This window comes from Danio rerio, chromosome 11, assembly GCF_049306965.1.
Source record: "Danio rerio strain Tuebingen ecotype United States chromosome 11, GRCz12tu, whole genome shotgun sequence".
Taxonomy (NCBI): Eukaryota; Metazoa; Chordata; class Actinopteri; order Cypriniformes; family Danionidae; genus Danio; species Danio rerio.
The window spans coordinates 22,052,825-22,078,583 of record NC_133186.1 but is presented as its reverse complement, the minus strand read 5'-3'; the positions used below and the strand labels follow the sequence as shown (position 1 = coordinate 22,078,583).

At 32.9% G+C, this 25,759-nt stretch overlaps 1 protein-coding gene across 29 annotated transcripts in view; it reads right to left on the bottom strand.

Annotated features, from left to right (window-relative positions):
* Window positions 1-25,759, bottom strand: part of cadpsa (Ca2+-dependent activator protein for secretion a) — a 252,412-nt gene that overhangs the window by 53,102 nt on the left and 173,551 nt on the right. For 6 of the 29 annotated variants that reach the window (XM_073916638.1, XM_068224329.2, XM_073916640.1 and 3 more), the window contains 5 exons: window positions 20,733-20,834; window positions 20,267-20,330; window positions 19,307-19,430; window positions 8,936-9,042; window positions 3,558-3,714 (listed from right to left, as the gene is read on the bottom strand). In XM_073916638.1, the coding sequence (XP_073772739.1) occupies window positions 3,558-3,714; window positions 8,936-9,042; window positions 19,307-19,430; window positions 20,267-20,330; window positions 20,733-20,834 (554 nt within the window). Of the gene's footprint in view, window positions 1-3,557; window positions 3,715-7,843; window positions 7,874-8,276; window positions 9,043-12,950; window positions 12,984-15,251; window positions 15,321-18,010; window positions 18,187-19,306; window positions 19,431-20,266; window positions 20,331-20,732; window positions 20,835-25,759 lie in introns of those variants that run through there. The other 23 variants (XM_068224321.2, XM_073916633.1, XM_073916639.1 and 20 more) reach the window with 10 other exon arrangements.

Below are 25,759 nucleotides of genomic sequence, written 5' to 3'. Positions count from 1 at the left end.
AACTAGTTTACAAAGACGAGACATAAATATAGTTGAATTTTATTTTTTCCAAACTGTATATTCTATCCCATAACCCTAATTCATCAAAACCTTCACAGAAAATGTTTGCTATATATATGTAATATAAAAAATATTAATAATATTATATATAAAGCTTTTTAAACATGTTATGTATGTTTTTGTAAGCCATTTGGTTTACAAAGACATAGAAATTGCCTCATAAACCATGTCTACATTGTACTAACCATCTCATAATACACATTTGTGTTATAAATCATGTATTCAAAAACACACAAATGCGCGCTCACACACAGCAGCTCTTGCTCTCCCAGCTGAAAAAGCAATCGAAAATCAAGAATAGGTTACCAGACAACAACCTGTCAAGCTGTGCAAAGAATGCCAGTGGTGTAATTAGTCAGTGTGAGCCTATAGCAGAGCAGCTTCAGCACCACGGACAGCAGCCCATTGACTTCAGTTCATTAGAGACGTGAGGAGGCCCCGAGCAAACGCTTTACATCCGAGCCCCTGCCGCTTCACTATTCAGACCTTAATTCTTCAATACGCTCCCTTAAAGCTGCAATTTGCAAACTATTGCAGGCAGACAATGTGTTTGGATCGCAGCATCACAATTATGCAATTATGGACTGCGGATATGACAATTTCCAATTTCAAATGTGTATGATGACTGTGATTATATGTGATTTTATCATTTGTGTCATATAATAAAGATTTTTCTTTTTGTTGTTGGAATGACAATAGCAGGCCATCTATAATTTTGCTCTTTATTTTACAACATTGTTTAAGATCCTCATTACTAATGATGATTATTCATTCATTCATTTTCTTGTCGGCTTAGTCCCTTTATTTATCCATTTATTTATCTGACTTATTTATCGCCAACTTACCAGCACATTTTTACACAGCGGATGCCCTTCCAGCCAAAACCCATCCCTGGGAAACATCCACACACACACACACACACACTTATACACTACGGACAATTTTGCCTACCCAATTCACCTGTACCGCATGTCTTTGGACTGTAGGGGAAACCGGAGCACCCAGAGGAAACCCACACAAATGCAGGGAGAACATGCAAACTCCACACAGAAATGCCAACTGAGCAGACGTTTGAACCAGCGACCTTCTTGCTGTGAGTCGACAGCACTACGCCACTGCGTCACCAGTTAATGATGGTTATTATGTGATTATTAGTAGTAAATTGATATTTTTATGTCTTATTATGTAAAAAAAAAACACACAATATATCCTATATAAGTAACATAAATGAGAATCTAGAAAACTGTGTGGCCAAAAATACATAGATATAAAACAAATATGAACTATTCAAGAGGTTTTTGATTATATTTCACACATTTTAACAACACATTTTTTAAAAAATGATTAGTAGGAATAATTTCACATTAGTATTATTTTGAAATGTTATTGAATAAATAATATTAAACAATAAGAAGCATTTTCTTATTAAAATCAACACATGATGGATGCAGCATATAAAATTTCTTAGATGTGTAGAAAAAAAATCAAACAAATAAATGAATGTCCCAAAAATATTATTTAAACAGTAACACCTTACAATAAGGTTGTATATGTACATGTAATGTTAGGGCGATGCAGTGGCGCAGTAGGTATGACAAATGCCTGCTGATTAGAACATTTCAGCAGTGGTTTGCATGTGTCAAGTAGATATTTCATAAAATAAAAAAATAAAGAATGTCCTAATTAATAATAATCATAATAATAATAATAGCGACGTGGTGGCGCAGTAGGTAGTGCTGTCACCTCACAGCAAGAAGATCGCTGGTTCCAGCCTCGGCTGGGTCAGTTGGCGTTTCTGTGTGGAGTTTGCATGTTCCCCCCTTGTTCATGTGAGTTTCCTCCAGGTGCTCCGGTTTCCCCCACAAGTCAAAAGACATGGGGTACAGGTGAATTGGGTAAGCTAAAATAGTCCGTAGTGTATGTGTGCAAATGAGGGTGTATATTTGTTTCCCAGTGATGGGTTCCTGCTGGAAGGGCATCCACTGCGTAAAACATGTGCTGGATAAGTTGGTGGTTCATTCCACTGTGGCGACCCCAGATTAATAAAGGGACTACGCTGAAAAGAAAATGAATGAATGAATAGTTAATGCATTTGCACAAAATGAACAAACAATGAACAATAAATCTATTACAGTATTGGTTTAGGTTAGTTAACCTTAGTTTATGAAAGTAAAGTTGTTCATTGTTAGTTCGTGTTAACTGACAGTGCATTAACTGATGTTAACAAGTATGAATTTGGATATCGATATTGAATTAGTACTTTGATTAATAAATTCTCTACAAACATTGTTCATAATCTGTTCATGTTAGGAAATGCATTAACTAACGAAACATTATTATATAGTGTGACCCTCAAAGACTTTGAACACAAAACAAACAAATAAATCCAAACGTCTGTTCTATTGAACATTTTGAATACATGCCTTTTAAACTGATCATTAGGACTGCTGAATTAGGAGATTATTTTATTAGGAAAAGTGAAAATAGTCAAATACAAAAACAAAACCACCAAACATACACTCACTGGCCACTTTATTAGGTACACCTGTCCAACTGCTTGTTAACAAAAGTAATCAGCAGCAACTCATTGCATTTAGGCACATAAACATGGTCAAGACGATCTGCTGCAGGTCAAATCGAGCATCAGAATAGGGATGAAAGGTTATTTAAGTGACTGAACATGGCATGGTCGATGGTGCCAGACGGACTGATCCACTGCGATTTTCACATCTGGTCTGATGAGTCTCGATTTCTGCTGTGACATTCAGATGGTAGGGTCAGAATTTGGCGTCAACAACATGAAGCATGGATCCATCCTGCCTTTTATCAATGGTTGGTGGTGGTGGTGTAATGGTGTGGGGGATATTTTCTTGGCACACTTTGGGCCCATCTTCTGATGGCTACTTTCAGCAGGATAATGTGCCATGTCGTAAAGCTCGAATCATCTCAGACTGGTATCTTGAACATGATGAGTTTACTGTACTTAAATGGTCTCTGCAGTCACCATATCTCAATCCAACAGAGCACCTTTGAGATGTGAAAGAATGGAAGATTTGCATCATAGATGTGCAGCCGACAAATCTGCAGCAACTGTGTGATGGTATCATGTCAAAATGGACCAAAATCTCTGAGGAATATTTCCAGTAACTTGTTGAATCTATGCCACGAAGGATTGAGGCAGTTCTGGAGACAAAGTTGGCCCAACCTGGTACTAGTAAGGTGTAGCTAATAAAGTGTCCGGTGAGTGTATTTGCTGCTTTTATTGCAAACATTTTAAGTATTTAAAAAACGCATATTTATCAGATATATTACTTGATGCACAAAACAGGCAAGTAAACAAATAAACAAATTAAAAAAATCTTTATTTGTTTAAAAAACATGCAACTTGAAGTTACTCAGCACATTACGTATTTTAGAAACTTGTGCAATATCCTAACTTTAATAAGGCATTAAAACAGTGTAGATTGATCCGGAGAAGCTCAGAGTACTATACTTACAGTCAATGCGTAGGTAGTCATTGAGCAGCTGAAAGAGAGGAAAACTGTCCCAGCTGTCTGGCGGCTGGACTTCGAGAGCCGCATCCATGTCCACAGCATACAAAGACAGAAACGTCTCCGCATGTTCAACCATCAGATCCGACCACCAAGCAAACGCCTGCAGCCATATCACCACAGACAAGAAGCAAGAAAATGAGAGCCAGAAAACAGAAGAAATTTGAAAAATACTCATTTAGTGTAATATAAAGCCCTTTCTCTTGAAGTGCACATACTGTAAGGGCATGACAGTCCACAGATTTATTAAAAAAAAAGATCATATTATAAGAAAAATTACCTACAGTATTATAGGAAGACAACAGTTTTGCGATTGATGACAAATTTTAAAAACAGTGACATTTGTGATGTTTGTGTCTGTGGAAAGTCATGAGCTTATCTCAAGCACTCCAACTCTCATGCTTCTCTCTTTAATCTCTCCTCCTGACTCATTTATATTTTAAATACATCCTTAGTTTCTTCGCATTTTAAAGATGGAAAGTAAATGGACAGGCATTGATGCACCTGTTGCAGAAAAATTCCCTGCATGCAGCAAAAGCAGTGATCAGCAAGACAGTCTTTGCATTATTTTTCTGATCAAATTATCATATAACCATGTCTTTTTGTAGCTACTGATCCACTTGTGTTGAATATCTGTCCTATGCATGTTAAAGGAAGCTTGTTTCTGCCATTGAGTAAAAATCTATAAATGGTAATTGTCAATTCTTTTTTTCTTATCTCACAATTGTGCTGTTCTTTTTCAGAACTGCAAGTTTATTTCTCTAATTTTGGGTTTATATTTCAGAAATTTGACATTAAGATCTCTCAATTATGAGTTCACAATTTATGAATGTGACTTCTCTCAAACTTGCTTGTATTCTAAAATAGCAACTTTATTAATGACTTTATTTCATGCAAATGTGAGACTATAGATGTTTTAGAAATTCTCTTTGCTCAGAAATTTTATATATCACCTTACAGTAGAACTTCTAAGTAAAAAGCCAGAATTGCAAGCTCTAAACAAAACTTTTTTTTTAGACATTTTTAAAAAGAATTTCAAAATATACATTTCTTGTCTAGGTTTGTCAATTTAGTTTAGATTTTTTTCAGACAGTATTGTAAGTTTGTGTGTTTCAATAGCAGATTTATTGCTTGCAATCTTGAAAAACAAACTCTTGCCTATGAACTTGCCTATAACAAATATTGCCTATAAACTTGCAATTCTGAAATAATGTCTCAATGCTGAGAAATAAACATCAGAACCGTTAGATATAGACTCAGAAAAAATGTCAGAATTATGAGCTTCTATTTTGCAATTCAAAAGTTTCTAACAACAATCAGTTGTCAAACAGATCTTGGAAAAAAGATATATAAACTTGCATTTGCAGAATATTTAGAAAAAAAACAAAAAAAAAACAAATGTCACTTGTAACCCCACAATTGTGGGGGGAAAAAGTCAGAATTATAGGATAAAAAAACAATGATATTTTTGTTATATTTCTTTAATATACTGTGATGGAAACAGGCTTACATTATATCTTGCAACTGCAAATTATAAACGCCGAACTGCAAATTCCACTCCACAGAATAATTTTTTTTTAATAATTGTAATTTTATATTTCACAAATCTGCATTTCTTTCTATCTTACTATTCACACTTTCTCTGAATTATAAGTTTATTTCTTAAAATTGTGATTTTTTCTCTCGCAATTCTAAACCTTTTTTTCTCAGATTGGCCTAAAAAATGCAGAATTGAAAGATATAAAATATCAATTACCATTTATATTATTTTATTCTGTGGCAGAAATAAGCTTCCATGTGGGTTAGTAAACGAGCAGTTACTGTAACGTAAAATATAGCTTTTTCCACTAAAAAAGGCATGCTATTATCACTGACCACTCAAACATCTTTTCATCCTTTCAACACCTCTCTCAAAATTAAGAAAAGGGCTTTTTGATTACAGTTTAATATTGAAAATTAGAGCTGGTAAGTGAAGCTAGCAGACCAAACCAAGCTGAAGGACACAAAACAGAGGAGAGTTTGGAAATTACTGGGGTTGTGCAAGGCTGAAAATGAGACCCAGTCCCAGTCCCATTTTCTTTTTTTTTTTTTTTTTTGGAGGGGGTCTGCTTCTACACGTGAAGCACTGTCCCCCTTTGTGCTTGTGGAGGAACACAAGCCACTTGCTCAACGCTCCATGGGGATGGCTGACCGGGGAGAGGATGGGTGTCCAGGCAGAGATGGGGAGGAAAAAAATTAGGAGGGAGAAGGTGGAAATCCCTCCATCCATGGTGCAGGGGCTGACATGCACATGGAGGAGGCTCTATAGTGTCTACATACCTCTTTACCCTGTCCAACGTTTCCCAGCCAACAAACAAGTAATGGAAAACAGTGAGAGTTACGTCAGATTTTCTTCACTCTGTTTTCAAACGAATACCTTATTATCATAAATGCTTCACCATTAAAGTTATTTAAAAGAACACTCTACTTAAAAAAAATAAATAAATTCATTAAAAACTATTGTCTAACTCTTGTAATCTGTTCAGCTGATTTTTGCGTCTGGCAGGATCACTTTTAGTTTAGCTTAGCATATGACCATTAGCATCTCTCAAAAAAAGTGTTTTGATAGGTTTTGTATTTAAAGGTTGACTCTTTGGTAGTTACATTTACATATTTTCAAGGCCAATATGGCTAGGAATAAACGCTCATTCTAACATTATAATCAAAGAACCGGAAATGTACCACAGTTTGAGAACCAGTGGTCTACTCTGAATAAATTAACTATGCTAAGGTAAAATTGATCCTGCCAGACCTGAATATCAACTGAATGGTTTAAAAAATGGTAAAACTTAACAGTTTAATTCTAGGGAACTTATATTAGGGAATAATATTATATATATATATTTTAAATATAATTTTAATTTAATTTTAAGTGGAGCATTCCTTTAAAAAATGCTATTGAAAAACTATTTGAAAACAAATAAAATAACACAAAAATGTTTACCTAATTCTTATGCTTGAGACCATTTGGTAGCTTTATTGTAGTGTTTATTATCTTTTTGAATATTGGTGTGCATGTTGCACATGCATAGATCTGCTGAACATGCAAATTCAGTGGCATGATAAATGGCTGGATTGTGTAAAATATTGTAAATGATCCCATGCATTTTTGTGGAAATGTTTAATAAAATGGTTTTATGCTCTTAAAGGGATAGCTCACCCAAAAAGGGATGCCAGCTTTGCAAATAATTTTTTTACACATTAAAATTTCCCCTTAATATTTTGAACTGATATTTTAAGTATATATATATATTTACACAAGTCAGTGTGGTAACAAAACTTATTTTATATAAAAAAAAAAAAAAAAACAACAACTAACAAACACACAAACTTATATTTTAGTGAGCTTTGGATGAGTTATCTCTTTAGTGGTTTAGTGAACATGTTACCAGAAGTGTTAATGTCAAACCTAAAACGAAAATCAAAAGAAAAGAAAAATGACACAACTAAAATATAATCAAAGGAAAAAGCAAATGAAAACAAACAAAACCAAAGTAAAAACTAAATCAAACAAACAAAAGTAGAAAAAAATCAAACCAAAATAGCATTGAAAACTAGACATTGAACATTGAAAAAATTGAAAACAACAACAACAACAAAATAAAAGAATACAATTGAAAGTAAAAGCTTGATTTAAAAAGTTAATTAAAACAAAACAATGAAAAAAACAAATAGAAAAAAATCAAAACAAACTAAACAAAGATTTAAAAAATGAAAGAGAGTAGAAGTACTACAGCTGTTTATTTATTTATTTGTATATCCATTTTTGGACATTGGACCAAAGTAATATATTCATTATTTTATTATTATCCATCTTTCTAAACAAAACAATGACAGTAAACTTGAAATAAATCTGGCTGTACTTCATACATAAAACAACTGTAGTATCTTTGTCCATTGACTCCGATGCCCCCAAACTTCAATTTACTCAGTCAATGTGACAGTCATTTCAGTTCAGTTAATTCTACAGAGAATCTATAAATCTATAAGAACTGCATATAACTAAAAATCTATCTTCAATTCTGAATTAACTGAAATGAAATCTACAATGCACCCTTGCTGGTGCCTGAACCCTGATTTGCCCATGTAATGCCTTTTTCACGGCAGGCCAGATCATGAGGCTGGCATGCAAGCGCAGGGTGCGGCACAGATGACAGCAAAAAAAGTCAAATAAAATAAAAAAAATACTGTACCGCCTGACCTCCCGTACTTGAGCGTGTAGCCTGCGGAACACATGATTTAAAAACACAAATATATTCTGCTGTTGTTTGAAAAAGAATGATGGCTACTCTAATAGGTATTGCTACCTAAACAGAGCAAGCAGCCATTGGGGAAGCATTTTTTTTTAAAGATGGAAAACACTTAAAAGAATAGTTTGCCCAGAAATAAATTCTCATAATTATTTATATGACCTTATTTCCTCTATCAACAGAACAGAAAGGCATGGGAGGGATATATTTCAGAATTTTTTTACATCTACTCTTCATTCACTGAAATGGGACTCAATGTTAATATTTTTTTTATGGTGCAAAAATCATATTTAGCTAGCTTCAAATTAATACACACAACCTTGACAGACAAATAAATCAATTGACAGATTTTTTTCTTTTATTTATATTTATTTTTCGTTCAGCAATTTAAGTTTTTTATTTTTTATTTTTTTTATGTTTTGTGTGTTTTTATTTTTTTCTGCTCTTTTTAATTAATTGACATGTAAGTTCATTAAAATGATAATAAAATACTATAAATTACAATCAAAACCTTTAATTATAATCACACTGTACTATACTTGTACTTGAAAAAATGTAGGGTGTAATCTGCCGATTGTCCTGCAGGTGACCTTTTAACTTTTTTCTTACACATTCACATAGGTTTTAACAATTACTTCAGAGCATCTACAATGATTTTTAAGTGTGTTCGGAAAGCATAATGAAGTCTGCTGGATGATTTTCATGCTCTATTTTTCTACACATGTTTTATAATGCTTTTGGGAAGCCCTATTCACTTGCATTAGATTGAGAAAAATTCTGGAATTATAGGAATCTTCATTTCTCTTTGGCTGAAGAAAGAAAACCATTTACATCATGGTTGGCCTGGAGCTGAATGAATATTCAGTGTATTTTCACATCATTTCAACTGTTCCTTCGCATGTTATAGTTGTGACTCGAATACTCCTATTATTCAAGCAGCAGTTTGTTTTGATGTACTTCTCCTGATGTACTTCATTTCGTGCTTGTGTATTTAGGCATGTAATATGTCAAGCATGTCATGTCTGGCACATTCACCTCTGCATGATGTTCCTCGTTTTGCTGAAGCACCTCAATGACCAGCTCGGCCAGACGGAGTGTGTCCTCAAGCTTTTTGGCAGGTGTGACTAAGCGCCCTACATTTTCTGTGGCACAAAGGTACAACAGTAAATATGGACAAAACAGAGAAATACACAAAAAACAGACTTTCTGCTCTCTAAACTACAAACTACACTCCAAATGTTGTTGCTTTTTTAACTGACAGCATACTGTCTACAACATAGAATAAATATCGTACCTTTTAACAATGCTGGTAATTAAAAAGTAATGTCACTTCATAAACATATCTGCTATGAAGAAAACTTTATAGATGTGACAGGATTTTGTTGAAATTTTCATATGAATTTCATAAACAATCTCTCTGGGGACAGAAAAGAAGGAAAAACTGACTTAATGAAACACAAATAAGCTGCTGCATACATCAACTGTGCTATCTTAGTTAACGACTTAACATAATCTTGACACTCTGTCAACACTCCGCTGTGTAGACATGAACCGTAATGAGTCAATAAAGAACAATGCAAGTATAATGAGTCAAATCATGGAACTGAGGGGGGAAAAACTGATAAAAAACAACAACAAATATGTTATAGTCATCATGCATAATGTTCAGCACATGCAGGAATACATGTCATCACATTTCTTATCGTTCTCTTAAATTACACAAAGATAGCACCTTTCTCTTAAAGAGATAGTTCCCTCAAAAATGTAATTAACAGAAGCAAGATACTCAAACAGGTTTGATACAAGTGAATGAGAATTGATGGCAGAATTTTATTTTCAGGGGAAGTATGCCCTTTAATAGGTTATACTTAAACTTAGGAAAGGATCACTTCACTTTTTTATCTTAATAAGCTTATTTGAACTCCCCTAGGGTTAAACAGTTAAGTTGAACCCTTTCTGAGTCCATTTAGCCAATCTCTAAATTTTAGCTTAACTTAGCATAAATTATTGAAACGGATTAGACCATTAGCATCTTGCTAAAAACAATAAAAAAACAAATTGTCCTGTTAAAACCTTGATCCTTTTGTAGTTACACAATGTACTAAGGCCAACAGAAATGGGACAATTGCTATTTTCTAGGCTGATGTGCTAATGTAAAATGCTTATAGTCGAATCTGATTTAATGATCTATGCTAAGCTAAGCTAAAATACCTCTTACAAGTCCGTCTGTATGAATTAAAAATAGTCAAATTAGTCTGTTTTACACTAAGTGACTCGTAAAATGAGTCGATTTCCAAAAAACAGAGGAGTGCTTCTTTAAATATGTTAGTTGACAATAGAAATATTAGCTGTAAGTGTTATTTTAAACTGAATTCCAACAGTACAACTGTTAAAATGAATGCTTATCACAATGAACAGACACACACACAATGTGAGGCAAATGGTACTGTTGCTTAAAAATGGATTTGCAAATCAAAGAGACTTTTTTGAGACCATAGTATACATGTTTTTATCTAAATATGAAGGCTTCAGTATTGGCTGAGAGGGTGTTTGGTCATTGGTGTTTTGTTTGTTTATCTGCTGCTGGATTTGTTTGTGCTTTCTGGGTTTTAGGATCACTCATTATTCAACATTTGATGGAGGAAAACAAAGACAAAAGAACTATGAAGAGAAGTAATTGCATGTCAAAACAATTAACATGATTTTGAATAGTAACGCCCCTCTCAGTCAACTCAGCTTTCATCATTAAACACAAAGCACACAGCCCCTAAATGTGAATTAACCCTCTGACCTTTCCTCTAATCGTTTCTCAGTCATCTTTAGTTGCTTCAGTAAGACAGACGACTGAGGAAAGTGTAATATTGTGGACTTTTAAAGGGTTACTGTCCATGCAGGGATAAAATGCCATGTAGTGCAACATCAGGCATTAGCATTTGATTATTATGTTTTAAAAAGACTATTTGGAAAACCTGATGGTGCTAATTCAAGACATTTTAGAAATTATTTCTAAACCAATTCATGATGTGCATGGTAATATCAGAAATATTTTTCAAGGTTTTAGAAACCATCCCACTGTGTCATAACACCACCATATTCACGCCAATGGGAAATCAGCAATATGATGTGGGGGGAAAAACATAAAAAAGCATTAATTGTGCATGTGTATTGCTATTAAAATAGATAGTTCACCAATAATTGAAAACGTACTTACTATTTACTCAACCTCAAGTGGTTATAAATCTTAATGAGTTTCTTTCTTCTGTTAAAAGCTGAAAACTTGTATGTAAATACTATGGAAGTCAATGGTTATTGGTTTCAAAGTTCAAGTTAAATGAATGTTCTTTTGTGTTGAACAAAAGAAAGAAATTGAAACACATTCTTAATGAGTAAAAAAACGAGTAAATGTTGACAGAATTTTCATTTATAGGTGAACTTTTATAGGTGCTCTCTTTCATTTATAGTCAATCTCTTTAACCCTTTTTATTATTTATTTTCAGAACACTTTGCACTAAGGTTCAATTTGCAAACATTAGTTAATGCAAAAAATATATTATTGATGACATTTTATTTAGAGATTTTCTTTTCATAAAATAAAAAAGCTACCATGCTTTCAGACCTTTACATTTATTTAGTTAAATTATTATTTAATACATTTAAAATCTGCAATTATTATTCATATCAACATTCCTAAAGGTGCCATAAAATGAAAATCTATTTACCTGGGATTAATAAGAGCTTAATAAAATGACATACCTGAGCTAAAGACCACTGAAAAAACAGATGAATAATCACATAACATCGACTGTTTATTGATAGATTATTAATAGTAGGCTACGGTAAAATTAAGGGTATTCTAGTGGTAAAATTTGTCAGTCTTTGCTTTGGTAACAAAAGTGTAATGTAAAAAGTAATAAGGATGATGATCACATGTTTTTGGGACTTCATTTTCTTAGATATTTACTTCATTAATTAACAGACATGGAGCAAATGGAGAAAAAAAAGTTGATTTGACAATCGTACAGAAGCAGTGATATTTGAAGCGATTTTATGACCTGGTGGATTCCAAAACAATCACATGAAATTCCAATAAAATGAACTAAGATCGGTTTGTAATTATGCAGCATTGTTCCAGGCTGACGAGAAAATACAAAAGGTTACAGATACTGTAGCTCACTCAAGCTAAACTAACATGATTTGACAAGGCATCTCTATTTGTACACTTACTTTTTTGTCGTTGACAACTGAAGTATACTTATTTTGTGTGCTTGTATTTCTGAGCACATTACAGCTCCTGTGTTCATGCTTGACAGTTTACATCTGTGTAAGCTGCTGTGAAACAGGCAATCAGAGCAAAGCTAATCATTAATATTCATGACCCTTCCAAATAAGGTAAAAACAGACTTTTTTACTGCAGTCTAGGGGCAAATCCTAGGGTTTTAAATGGGATGGTAATTTCATTTCTGAAGAATTTTTCCACATACCTAAGAGACTGTATCAATGCATTCTATGGCACCTTTAATATTATGAAAAGCATTTATATTGCATGGTATTAATTTAGAATGACAAACACTTATTTTTACAATCATCATACACTAAAGTAACAACTTCTGTTGCATTATTAACAGTATTTTCTATTTTATGAACTGTAAAATATTAACCAATGTTACAAGATTGAATCTTACAATAAAGTGTTCTTGATTTTTCTTAATCACACATTTAGTGCAGAGAAAGTATCACTTCAATCATGAATCATAATTAATTCAGACAAACTATCAGTTTCTTATGAATTTTAGGTATGAATTAAAGAAATACTCGCTCTGCATGTTCCATAGACTGGTAAAGTTAACCACAGCTCTTACCAGCTTATGGAAAATGCATCTTCACTTGGATGCAATGCAGACACTTCAGGAGAGATTAACATAACATTGTCGCAACATTTACATGGTTACCTTCATCACACCATGCGAATGTTGTGAGTTGGTTATGTTTTAAAGTGAAGGAGGGGTCGTTTTAAAATGGGTTTGGTAGTAAGTCAGACAAAAGATGTCACCTGGATCCCTCTGATCCTTCTGAGATTTTTCTACTAAAAGAAGGAAGGAAGGAAGAAAGAAAGAAAGAAAGAAAGAAAGAAAGAAAGAGGAGAACAAAAGGGAGAGAGAAAATGAAGAAGAGGTCAGCTTTGTTTTTGTTTCAAATGTGAGATCTGATGGAGAAGTAGATAGTGAAGGAAAGAAAGAGGAGTGAGAAGAAAGAGCTGACAGTGACAGACTGGTGCTTCACTGTGTCCTTCACTGAGGGAAACACTACAAGAAAACGACAAGAAACCTTTTAAACAGGGCTGTAAAAGTCTAGTTAAATTATAATAGAGTCAATAAAATAATTATAACTGTTAAGGCCCGTGCACACAGAGACGTTTTTTGCTCGCGTTTTCTGACAACGTTTAGCGCCTCGTGACTAACTAAAGGGCATCAATGTGATCGTGCACACCAACGCGCAAAACGTCAGGTGAAAAAAAGCATCATTTAAAAAAAAAAAAACGCCTCATGCTCGTTTTTTTTTTGTTTTGATGCGCCGTGTCAAAACCTTCTCCACCAATCAGATCCGCACTTTTGTTTAAGTGCACGGAGCTGCTGAAGTTACAGTAAACAGCACTTGGAGGCGCTCTAGTGCAAAACTATCAATGCGGGCGCACATTGAAGAAGATGGCTAGAGGCGATATGAACGTTTAGCTGCTTATTGCACTGGTGAACAATAATAATTTCTTCATCGCTAGAGCTGGAGCTGCTGCTTGAACCATCCATGCCTGAGTTACGTTTTGGTCGGCCATCTGTTTGTTCCTAATGAGTCACCTATTTTCGTTACTGCAGACTAGTTCAGTAAATAGAAAGAAAGAAGAAATGCCTGCATGTGTTTAGAGTTTTTCCTTATAGCAAACACAAAAGTAATCTGGTAGTGTTTGCATTACTTTGGCTTTTTCAGGGTCATTTATTGTGAAATCCCGATTGCAACAGAGAAATACAGAGAAATGTCTCTAGACTGATGACATTTCATGCCAATCAGCCTTATAATCTTAAAATATGAGCAAAATCACCTGTTTTGTTATCACTTTAGAAATAACCGCTACAGAATCATTCAAATACTAGCCCTAAAGTGACGTGTGAGAATTAACAATGGTTTCTGCTGTTCAGACATCAGCTGCAAATGTGAACAAATGATGGAAGAAAATTGTTCATCATACAAAAGGGTTTTTAAACTCTCCGTGTTTGATTTGGTTTTCTATATACATGAGTATGCCGTTGAACTGTTGTAAAAACACAATATCACACACCTAGCAGTGCAATATGGCTGTATATTGTCACTGGTGGGATACTAAGGCCCGCACGCCTCCCACCAGTGCCGATGTATAGCCATTTCGCACTTTTACGAGTGTGATATTGCTCCTATATCTTGCAAACTACAATGAATACATGTATCATATAGAAATCTCTACATGTATAATTTCATAAAATGAAATATGAATACATCCTGTAATTGTAATGGTACTTCAGTAAAGTGGAAATACCTGTATACCAATACAATTCATCTACTCAAGTATTATACATCCCTTCTTTTATAAAACATTGATATATATATATATATATATATATATATATATATATATATATATATATATATATATATATATATATATATGTATATATATATATATATATATATATATATATAAAATAAATATATATATATATATATATATATATATATATATATATATATATATATATATATATATATATATATATATAAAATTTACAGAATTCTATATAATTATTTTTGGAAATCTTCTATAAAGTTTACTTCTCTTACAAACATGTCTGAATCCAAATTAACCCAAGAAAGAAGCAATTACCCAAACCACACATAAAAATAGTGAAGACGCACAGTGAAAAGCTGTTGAAGTGACAAAAACATACTGGTTGAAAACATGTTTCGAAACACAATGACTCCAAAAATCCCTGTGACTGGAGGTGATATCAATTATTTACATTTACCCTGTACCTGACCAAAACTGTAAACCTGGGACACATCGATAAAAAAACGACAAAGGTGGGGAGAAGTGACTTACACAAAAGCAAAGTAAAAATGCATTCAAGTCACAACAGAAAGAATAATCAGAAAACAAGCCGACTCTGATCAATCCACAGAAAGAGCTGTGACTGATTTACACTTAAAAAAAAAGGCAAGCAGACGAGAGGAGGACAGTGCGAGTCAGAATGCAAAAAATGTGGAAATGGAGAACTGAAGTTTGGGAGGCGGAAGTGATGGAGTGGCTCCGGATGAGCAGGGTACTCACGAATGGTTAAATCCATCACTTGTGACGCCAAACAGAAGACAGGATGCTCATACATTTCTCTCTTTTTCCCTATAAAAGAGGATCGGGGCATGCAAGAGCAAGGGGTCAGAGGAGAAAGAGAGAGGAAGAAGCACAACGGCTGCATGGGCACTAAAAGAGGCTTCTGACCAAATTTAGTAGCATGCAAAGCTGCCTGGCAGGGTTGGTGGACGGCTAGCGATATACTGTATCTGCATATGTTTATTTGGAATTATTATATTGTACAATCCTACAGTATTTGGGATCAGTTAATAGTAATATGATCTAAGGCTCAGTATGTATGTGGTTAAAGAAAATGTTCTTAACATTAATATAAATAATATGAATAAAACAAGATAGTTGTTTGTTCAGTCTTCTCTGTTTGAGTTTTTGCAGATAATTCATACCAAGCCTGGAATTTCTCCCTAAAAAACTTGCTAAATGAAAACTGCATGTTTATGAACTCAAGTTTCAAACATTGTACAGTAACGATATGTTACTATTTATAATAAATTATTCATTTTATTTCAACACAGACTATGCAAAAAGTTTAGAATATATATTGTACAATTTTTATATTTTAATTTAATTAATAGAGTATTTAATACTAAATATTATTAGTTATTTTTTAACAATGTAATCAATCCAAACTCTTTGGTCTATTATTTTAGGTATACATTTATGGTAACAATTTAATTTAAGTAACAGTTCACACCATTTACTATACTGGCTTATTATTTGACTATTGTTAAGATATTAACAGTTTATTAGCACAAATAAAGTGAAAGTATGAAAATCCAAAATCAAACACAAAGTGCTCAGGGGTAGTTTATATAATGTGTCGGTGCTCTTTGGATGAGGGATTTATCAGAATAAACAGAAAAGGTAAGTCCAAGGCACTAGAAAAATGTGGAAAAAATATTAAAAAGCCTGTATCGACATGGCTATTCCTTAAAACTGTGCCTATGTGAGTTTTGGCAAACACTTGCCTTCATCAGGGTGAAATGAAAGTATGATCTTATTTTACAACCCTAAACCCCTAAACTTTTACCTTACAAGCTATTAATAAGAAGATCGTTAGTAGTTTATTGAGCTTAAAGTCTTAGTTAATTGTTTGTTAACATTGTAAATAGTTTACATTAAAATAAAGTGTGACCAAATTTATTAATGTATTACTTTATTATCATAATAATAATAATAATAATAATAATAATAATAATAACCATTCATTTCTTACCATTTGTTTCTGGAAGTGTCTTAGGCTTATTTATTATTTGTTAATAAAAAACAGTAAAAGTATTATTTAACTGCATTGTTGTTGTGCATTTTTACAATTGCAAAAAATCTTCCATATACTAATGGTAAATCGTTCTTGTGTAAAATATGGTTTTCAAACATTTTTATTATTATTCATTTTTAGTCACTTCAGACTTGGTGTGCTTTGCTTTTGGTTTTAGCTTCAGTCACTTCAGTTAACTCCTACTCCTGTATTTATGTTCTTGCATCTAGAACCCCTTTTTTTTGGTCAACTGGGGTTAGTACCAAAGTCACATTGAGTTTAGTAGTCAGCAATCAACAGGTCAGTACAGGGAAAAACAAAGATGTCATTAGGTTAAGAGATACTAAGGGCCTCTCCTTCAGTATCTACAGTCATATTTCTTCATAAACATGGACAGCCACAGATTACATTTCAGACAAGATTAAAACTTCCATCCAATCGACAACTATCTGACCGTTTGTGTTTTATATAAGCAGTCCATGTCTATGAGAGAAACTGTCTCACATACAACACACCACTGGGTGTTGCTGGAGATTTGCACCAGATATTGGCTTCTCAAACTGACCCCAAATCAAAAGAGAAGCCAATAAACAAGAGGAAAGTGCAGTAGAAGTATGGGGTTAGTTTGGTTCCATTATTCCAAAAAGAGAAAAAGATTATGATTTTAAATTTAAATGTAATAAACAATAAATATTCACAAATAAATAGAATGACATACGGAAAGATTTATAAATGAACAAATAAACAAATGGGAGTTGAGAATAAAAACATATCCACAAATGCATTATTGGTCAAGTGTTTGGGATATTTTTAAGGTTAAAAGCCTAGTCTAGGATTCCAAGCAAAAACAAATAAATAAATAAATAAATAAATAAATAAATAAATAAATATTTGAAAAAAACAAACAAATTCGTTTAAGTTTAAAGTATTGAATATAAACAAAAATACATGCAGAAATTAATAAATAAATTTAGGATTAATAATAATTTAAATATACATTATCTACATGTTTTATTAAATCATATAACATTGCATTGTTTTTGCATTTTTCTTTGGACGTCCATACTCTATTCTACTCACAAAGTATCTAAAAAATGCAACAATAAACATTAAATTGCTAAATATTCTTGCATTTAAGAAGTAAAACTGATGTAATATAAACATTTTCATTTTATTTTTATAAATAATCTTCAGTGTCAAAACAGTTTGATCATTTGATTTTGTCACATGTCTGGTCATTTTATTTATTTGTGAATCAAGCACATTTTTTGTGAACCATACATTTGCATATCTCATTTTATTTATTTGTGAAAGTGTTTCATTTTAGTTAATTGATTTGTGAATCATTCATTTTGACTACTGTAACAAATCTAACCCCATATGGGACAGACAGTGAGAGAGAAGAAGAAAAAGAAAGGGAAAAAAGACAGAGAAAGCCAGTAGAAGGCAGTGATTCTGCAGTAAACAGATGAAGCAGGGGAGCTGGATAAATGACGAAAAGCTAGAAAGGAGAAGTTTGTTTATTTTTTTTATATTAAATCATTCTAGAACTACAGTAAAAGCTACTGTAAACCACAGGAAAGAGGCAAACATCCAGAAAGGGCAGCAGAAAACCATCGAGCAGAGCAGTACAGCACTCTGGCCAGGGTTGGAGAGAGGGAATTGAATGCATTTTTACTTACAAACTTCTAGAAAGGACTAAAACAAACCTGGAACAATAAAAACTTATTCAAAAAGTAAGGAATGGGTCATAAGAGATTGTAGAGAATGCTTTATTAGAATATTAATTCTTAAAAAAATAAAATAAAATACATTTTTATAAATATTAATCATAATAATAAAACGCAAAAACAAGGGGTGATAAATTAACAGCTTAATAAAACAGTAAACTTTTATTAATAAATATTTTTATAACTATACATTTTAATTAAGCTGCAACTTATATCTTATAAAATAACATTAATACTAATAATAACAACAACAACAACTCAGGATCATCAGCTTTTCCTAATTAACAATATTTATTACCATAAAATGTAATTAATTTGCAACTTTATTATAGCTTATATAATAATAATAATAATAATAATAATAATAATAATAATAATAATAATAATAATAATAATAAATAAGGTCATAAAATATTAACTTATTAAAATAATAAACCTTTCATAATGAGTATATTTATTACCATACAGTTATCTGAAACTTATAGCTTATATAATAATAATAATAATAATAATAATAATAATAATAATAATAATGACGATGATGATGATGATGATGATGATGATGATGATAATAATAATAATAATAATAATAATAATAATAATAATAATAATAAACATGGGTTCATAAAATTATAATTTATTAAAATAATAAACCTTTCTTAATGATTATATTTATTACCACACAGTTTTATAAATCTGCAGCTTATAGCTTCTATAATAATAATAATAACAATAATAATAATAATAACAACATGAAATCATATAAACATTACAAATAAAAAAAATTGATTCATAATATTATATTTATTTATTTAACTTATAAACTTATTTCAAAATCCCAAAATAACATATTGACTTTTAATGAGTTCTCCTGAACTTTCCTGTTTTGAAATAAACAATATCAGTTGCATTTCAGCACGACTTCTGTATAATGGGGGTTAGTTAATCATCACTGTTGTTAAGCACAGTTTCAGAGACAGGATTATGCACTGTGTTGCTGAAGAGGAGGAGAAACACAAGTTTCCTACCTTCCACCTTGGCATATTCTGAGAGGCGCTGATAATTGACTAAAGCTGCCTGCTCCAGACACTTGCGGATCACAGCCTTTACCTCATCCTGAGGAACCGGGGTCACAATGTCCTTCATCAGGACCTGAAAAACATCACAAATCAACTGCATGCTCACTTTTGAGAGTAGCTGGGTTATTTAAACTAATAAAATATTTACTTATTCAATATAATTAACATAATAGCCCTCCTGTATTTTTAGTTACAATTATTTTCAATTACCAAGTTCTGAGCAAGGACATTTTCACAAAATTTCCTATATTATTTAATAACTATTTTCTTCTGTAAAAAAAGAGCCTTGTTTCATTTAGTTTGGCTGGAATAAAAACAGTTTATAAAAGAAAATGTCAATATTGTTAGGCCCCTAAATTGTTTTATTTTTTTTACAATTGGCTATAATATAAACCACAGTTATCCCAGGACTTGCTTAAACTAACTTGAGTGACCTAAATTGCCTAGTTAAGTCTCTAAAGTGTGCTTTAAGCGGAATACTAGTATCTTGCAAAATAACTAGGAAAACATTTTGTACCTTCATCATGACAAAGAAAAAAATTAATTAGTTATTAAAATATTAGATTTAAAATGTGTTTAAAAATTAGCAGCACTTGGAAAAATATCAGAAAAACTAAACTGTACATAAAATCACTTTGATTAATTAAAACATAATAAACAGTTAATTTTATACTTTCAATATTGTCAATAAAATAGTTAATATTTTATCTTTATAATTATTTTGTTGCATTTTTATGTTTTAATAGCTTTTTATTTAATGTTAAAGTAAAAATATATTTTTTATTTTGTTTACCATGATATATAATCAAATTATGTTTATAATATCTGAAAATAAACTGCTGAAATAAAATTCTCTTATTTAGTAAAAAGACTGAGTGCAAGTTAAAACTGTTAAAGATAAGAACAGACCCTCTCAAGCAGTGACAACGTGGCTTTTAAGGCTCCCTCTGGCCGTCCAAATGGAAAGCAATACCTGTTAAAAGAACATTTTACAGGCGGTTATAGTCTGCTTTTAAATACTAACACATTCAACATTGCTAGAAATCTCCATAAAGAACAAAAATATTCTTGTCCTTCATTTGCAAGTACAGTTTTAGCTTATGTACACTCATGTGTGAAAGATAATTATTGGATATATAGTTTTACCCTGCATACAGTATATACAGTAAACACACATACATGCATACATACATACATACATACATACATACATACACATTTAGCTATATATTTATGCATTAAAACTCTCAATTTCTCTGGATTTATTCTGTGAACAACTGTTGATAGTTCCTGCAAATTGGAAATAATATATACATTGTCATCTAGAGCATAAATTAACAAGTCAAAATAACAAAACTGTCTGACAGTAATGTACCTGAAGTGTGTGATCTGGTTTTCAAGCAGGACCCGCAGTCGTTCTTTGATTTCTTCAAAATGTTCTTTCTCATTGACTAAAACCGTACCGATTCCATCAGGCCTGATGGGAAACACACGTACGCACACACATACACACAAAGAAAACAAATAAATGCCACTTCTCCTCTCATTGTGATAACAAGAGGCACAGATACAATCGCAAGGTCTCATGAAGGATCTTAAACAGGCCACAGATGAATATTATACTCGCAGTATAAATGAAGTTCCACTTATGGCTGCCTTATTTAAGTGCACAGTTTAGAAAGTGTGTAGTGAGAGATTCCAGCAACTACAGTTACAAAAGGGAAAAAAAGACACTATGGGAATAAGACACTATTTATTTTTCCTAGAGGAGCCAAAATTATTATACTTTTCTATGCATTCATGTAATGTGTAAAAGTTATATGGAGACTTTGCATGTACTATAATAACAATTCCTTACATTTATATAGGGCTTTTCTAGACACTCAAAGCGCATTTTTGGGGGAAATCTCCTCATCCACCACTAGTGTGCAGCATCCATCTGGCTGACGCAACGGCAGCCATATTGCACCAGACCACACACCACACACCAGCTGGTTGGTGGAGAGGAGACGTTATGATATGAGGATGATTATGAGGCCATGATGGACAGAGGCCAGTGGGCAAATTTGGTCAGGATGCCGGGGTTAAACCCCTACTCTTTTTCTAAAAATATTTTTAACAACCACAGAGAGTCAGGACCTCGGTTTAATGTCTCATCTGAAAGACGGCACTCACTGAGCAGTATAGAGTCTCCATCAATATACTAGGGCATTAGAAGCCACACAGACCAAACGTCAAGTGCCCCCTGCTGGTCTCATTAACACCACTTACGGCAGCAACCTAGCTTTCCCATGTGGTCTCCCATACAGGTACTGACCAGGAACAGCCCTGCTTAGCTTCAGTGGGCGACCATTTAGTCTGTAAATCTGGTATATCAGGTGTCTTTATGGAAGACTTTTGTGACTGTTTTCTTTTTTGTGGATGGAGGTGATAATGCAACACAAAATCCTCCCTAAAACTACAAAAACAACCATGAAAGCAAAAACCACAAAACAAGACTACAAAAGCAACAAAGAAAACAACACACACACACACACACACACACACACACACACACACACACACACACACACACACACACACACACACACACACACACCAAACAAATAAAAAAAACACCCGACAAATCAAAAACAAAATAAAAACAAAATCACAAGTCAACCCAACCACCCCACCACCCCACCCAAAAATAAAGCAAAACTAGGCTAAAAAAGTAAGACAAAATAGTTCAAACAAACAAGCAGACAAATAAATAAGTAGATAGATAAATAAATTGATCAATAAAATATAAAAATAAAAAACAGACAGAGACAGACAGACAAACAGACAGACAGACAGACAGACAGACAGACAGACAGACAGACAGACAGACAGACAGACAGATAGATGATAGATAGATAGATAGATAGATAGATAGATAGATAGATAGATAGATAGATAGATAGATAGATAGATAGATAGATAGATAGATAGATAGATAGATAGATAGATAGATAGATAGATAGATAGATAGATAGATAGATAGATAGATAGATAGATAGATAGATAGATAGATAGATAGATAGATAGATTTACTTGGTCAGGCAAATGATTACAGCTTACTTGACATTTATATCAGTCACAGAAAAAAAGCAATAAACCAACTTCTATTAAGAAAAGACATTTTTTAGTGATCATTTTAATCACTCTAAAATATGTGCAATTGTGCCATGCATTTTAGGTACTAATGTCTGCGGAATTGTGTGTATGTTTGTTTGTGTGTTTGTGTGTTTGTGCGTGTGTGTGTGTGTGTGCGTGCGTGCGTGCGTGCGTGCGTGCGTGTGTGTGTGTGTGTGTGTGTGTTTGTCACCCTCTCCTCGGGCAAGGGTCTTTAAAAATGCCTAATCTCAAAACCACTCCCCAACCCCCGTTCATGGTCATGGCCAAAAAAAAAAGTCCTTCCAAATACAAAGACATTGGTGGGGATAACGGTACCACAGACCCCTGCTGACAGCATTCAGAAGTTCAACCACTCACTACACACACACACACACACACACACACACACACACACACACACACACACACACACACACACACACACACACACACACACACACACACACACACACACACACACACACAAGATTTTTACTGTGACTCCAAAACAGAGAGAAAAAGGCTGTGAAACAGACCATCTGATATGTCTAGTGCCACTTCTAAGCTTATTAGCCAAATGACCATGATGCACAGTGTTAATTCATGTTTAGTAAATGCACAAAAACTGATATTTGCAAAAATGTGCAAAACTGAAATTTGTTTTACCACAATTTACCATAAAATGAAGTCACACAATTTTCTTACTATTTACTCACACTCAATGCTTCTTGAGTTGAACACACAAACAAGATATGAAGAAGGAAAAAAAATCATAGTAAACATATGGAAGTCAATAGTTTCTTTTTACAAACAATATTTAGTATATCTTCCTATGTGTTCAGCTGAAGACAGAAACTCAAACAGGTTTGAAAAAAGTGGATGATGACTAAACGATAAACTCAAAACTGAGAGAGAGATAGTTAAAGAAGCGTTATCAAGGAATAGTAGCAACAAAACATGTCATTATTTTCAGACTTGTGATAAATTGTACTAACTCATTGTTTAAGGAAAGTAATGTCAGAACTGCAAGATAAAAACCAGAACTATGGGAGACAAACCTATAAATGCAAGAATTGCAAGAGAACAAGTCAAAACAAGATAAATAAAAACCAGGAGTGACAGAGAAAGTATAGAGAAACAATATAACACCTTAAAAACACAATATTATACTATATTGTATATATTTACACAGAAAAAATAAGTAATTGGATTTCCTTTTTTTAGGTAAGTGGTTGCAAACAATTACGATTGGCTAAATTTAAACAAACAAATTAAGTTAAACATTGCTAAATGTAATTTGTTTGTTTAAATTCAGAAATAGGCTTTGTGTCAGCTTTTTGATTTTAATAAATTTGTATTTTTGGAGCTTTGGTGTTGCCACCTTTGATAAATTTAATTTGCACCTCTTGCGTTTTTTGGCTGAGCACCCAATTAAGAGGGATGAGCGTGCTTTTGTCCAATTTTTCTTTGGTTAAATTCAGCACATATAAATAGTTTGTTACCATTTACTCTTTTTTTTTTTGCTTCAATAAACTTTTAATTTGCTGCTTATTAAAAGTTAGTAAAGTAGATGTAATAAAGAGCCAAGAGACATGTTTAAAAGCAACTTCTTAATAGTACACATTTTTCTAATGTATTACAGAGAAAGCTTATAAATAAACAGTTGCAAGTCAATGAGGTAAATAAGATCACACTTTATTTTGATGTTCATTCTCACTTTTAATTAGCCATTAACTATGACTTTTGCATCAATAAACTCCATAAACCTAATTTGCTGGTTATTAAGCAGTAGTTATTAAGGTAGTAGTTAGATTTATGTAGGATTGGGGATGTAGAATAAGATTACACAGAATATGAACATTATAAATACTTATAAACAGCCAATATGTTGATCATAGGAGCAATTCCATGCAAATGTCAACCTTGCCATGAAAAAAATAAAAATTAAAACATTAAAAAAGGTTTTCACCAAAATATTAAAACAGTTTCTATGTTTGTTGTGTAAGGAAGTATTTTACAGTACTTAATAAATGCTCAAACATGTCTCTGTCAATGTTTTCAAACATATTTGATTTCACAAAGTCACACAAGTAATAATGTCACATCTGTCAAAGATGTCACATCCATAACAAAGATTTTTCATTAAAATGCAAACATTTTAATTAAAAATAAAATCAATATTTTTTGTTCTATAGTGAGCCAACTCTTATCCTTTTTATTATCATTGTTTCTTTTGGGTTGTGCAGTTTAATTCACATAATTTCTACAAAGTATGTTGTATTCTGGAAAATCGCAGATTTTTGGTCACATCCATAATGCATGCTTACTTTCCTCATTTATAATTTAAAACATGTTTACAGATTGATATTTTTCTGATCCCATAACTCTGTGGTTAGTTGTTTTGAAAAATATAAACAGATGTTTTGATATAATGTTAACCTGTACTAGATTTTACTGTAAATAAGCCATTAGTTAACAGTGACAATTAGTACTGTAGTTAAACTGAGGTGTTAAGAATTTCTACATAAAACCTTATTCATGCAACTGATCTTGCTTAATTGATAAGAGAATGGCTAGTTATATACATCTCTCATGTACAACTAGGTATTTTTGTGAACCAGAGGGGGCGAGCTGGTCACCAGCCCCCCCAAAAAACCCTACAGAGCGATGGGCCCTGTCTGGTGTGTGTTCCCCCTTGAAATCCCTGCCCCCTTCTCTGGCTTCTCCCCTGCTGTCCTTCAGCGTGTGCAGGCCTGACGAGGAGCGTGTCATGTCTCCTGCTCCTCAAACTGCTGTCAGGCCGGCCCGCGCCTCCACTGTCACATACACTCTGCTCACAGCCCTGCTTTCGTCTACCATGTCACAAACGATAAGGAGTCGGGCCCTTTAGTCCCATTCTGCATAAGCGTGTGTGTGTGTTTTTGTGTTAAACTGCGTGCAGGTGACATACGTCGGCTGTGAGTGTGTTTCTGTTCTAGCTGTGTGTCACAACAAAACTGATGGATAAAAGATGGACTAGCGAGAAGACATTATAGGTTTTTGTGTGTCAGGGAAGACGGTAAAACAGAAAATGTAAATAATAGAATAAAACAATTATCCCTAAAACAAAAATAGCACAAATAGAAAACAAATTGAAAAATAAAACAAGGCTACAAATACAAAGCAAACTACAAAAATAAATAACAATAGCAGATTAGTTTACTTTTTGATTAGATTACTTTTTTATCAAAATCACAAAAAAACTACAAAAAAAAATAAAAAATA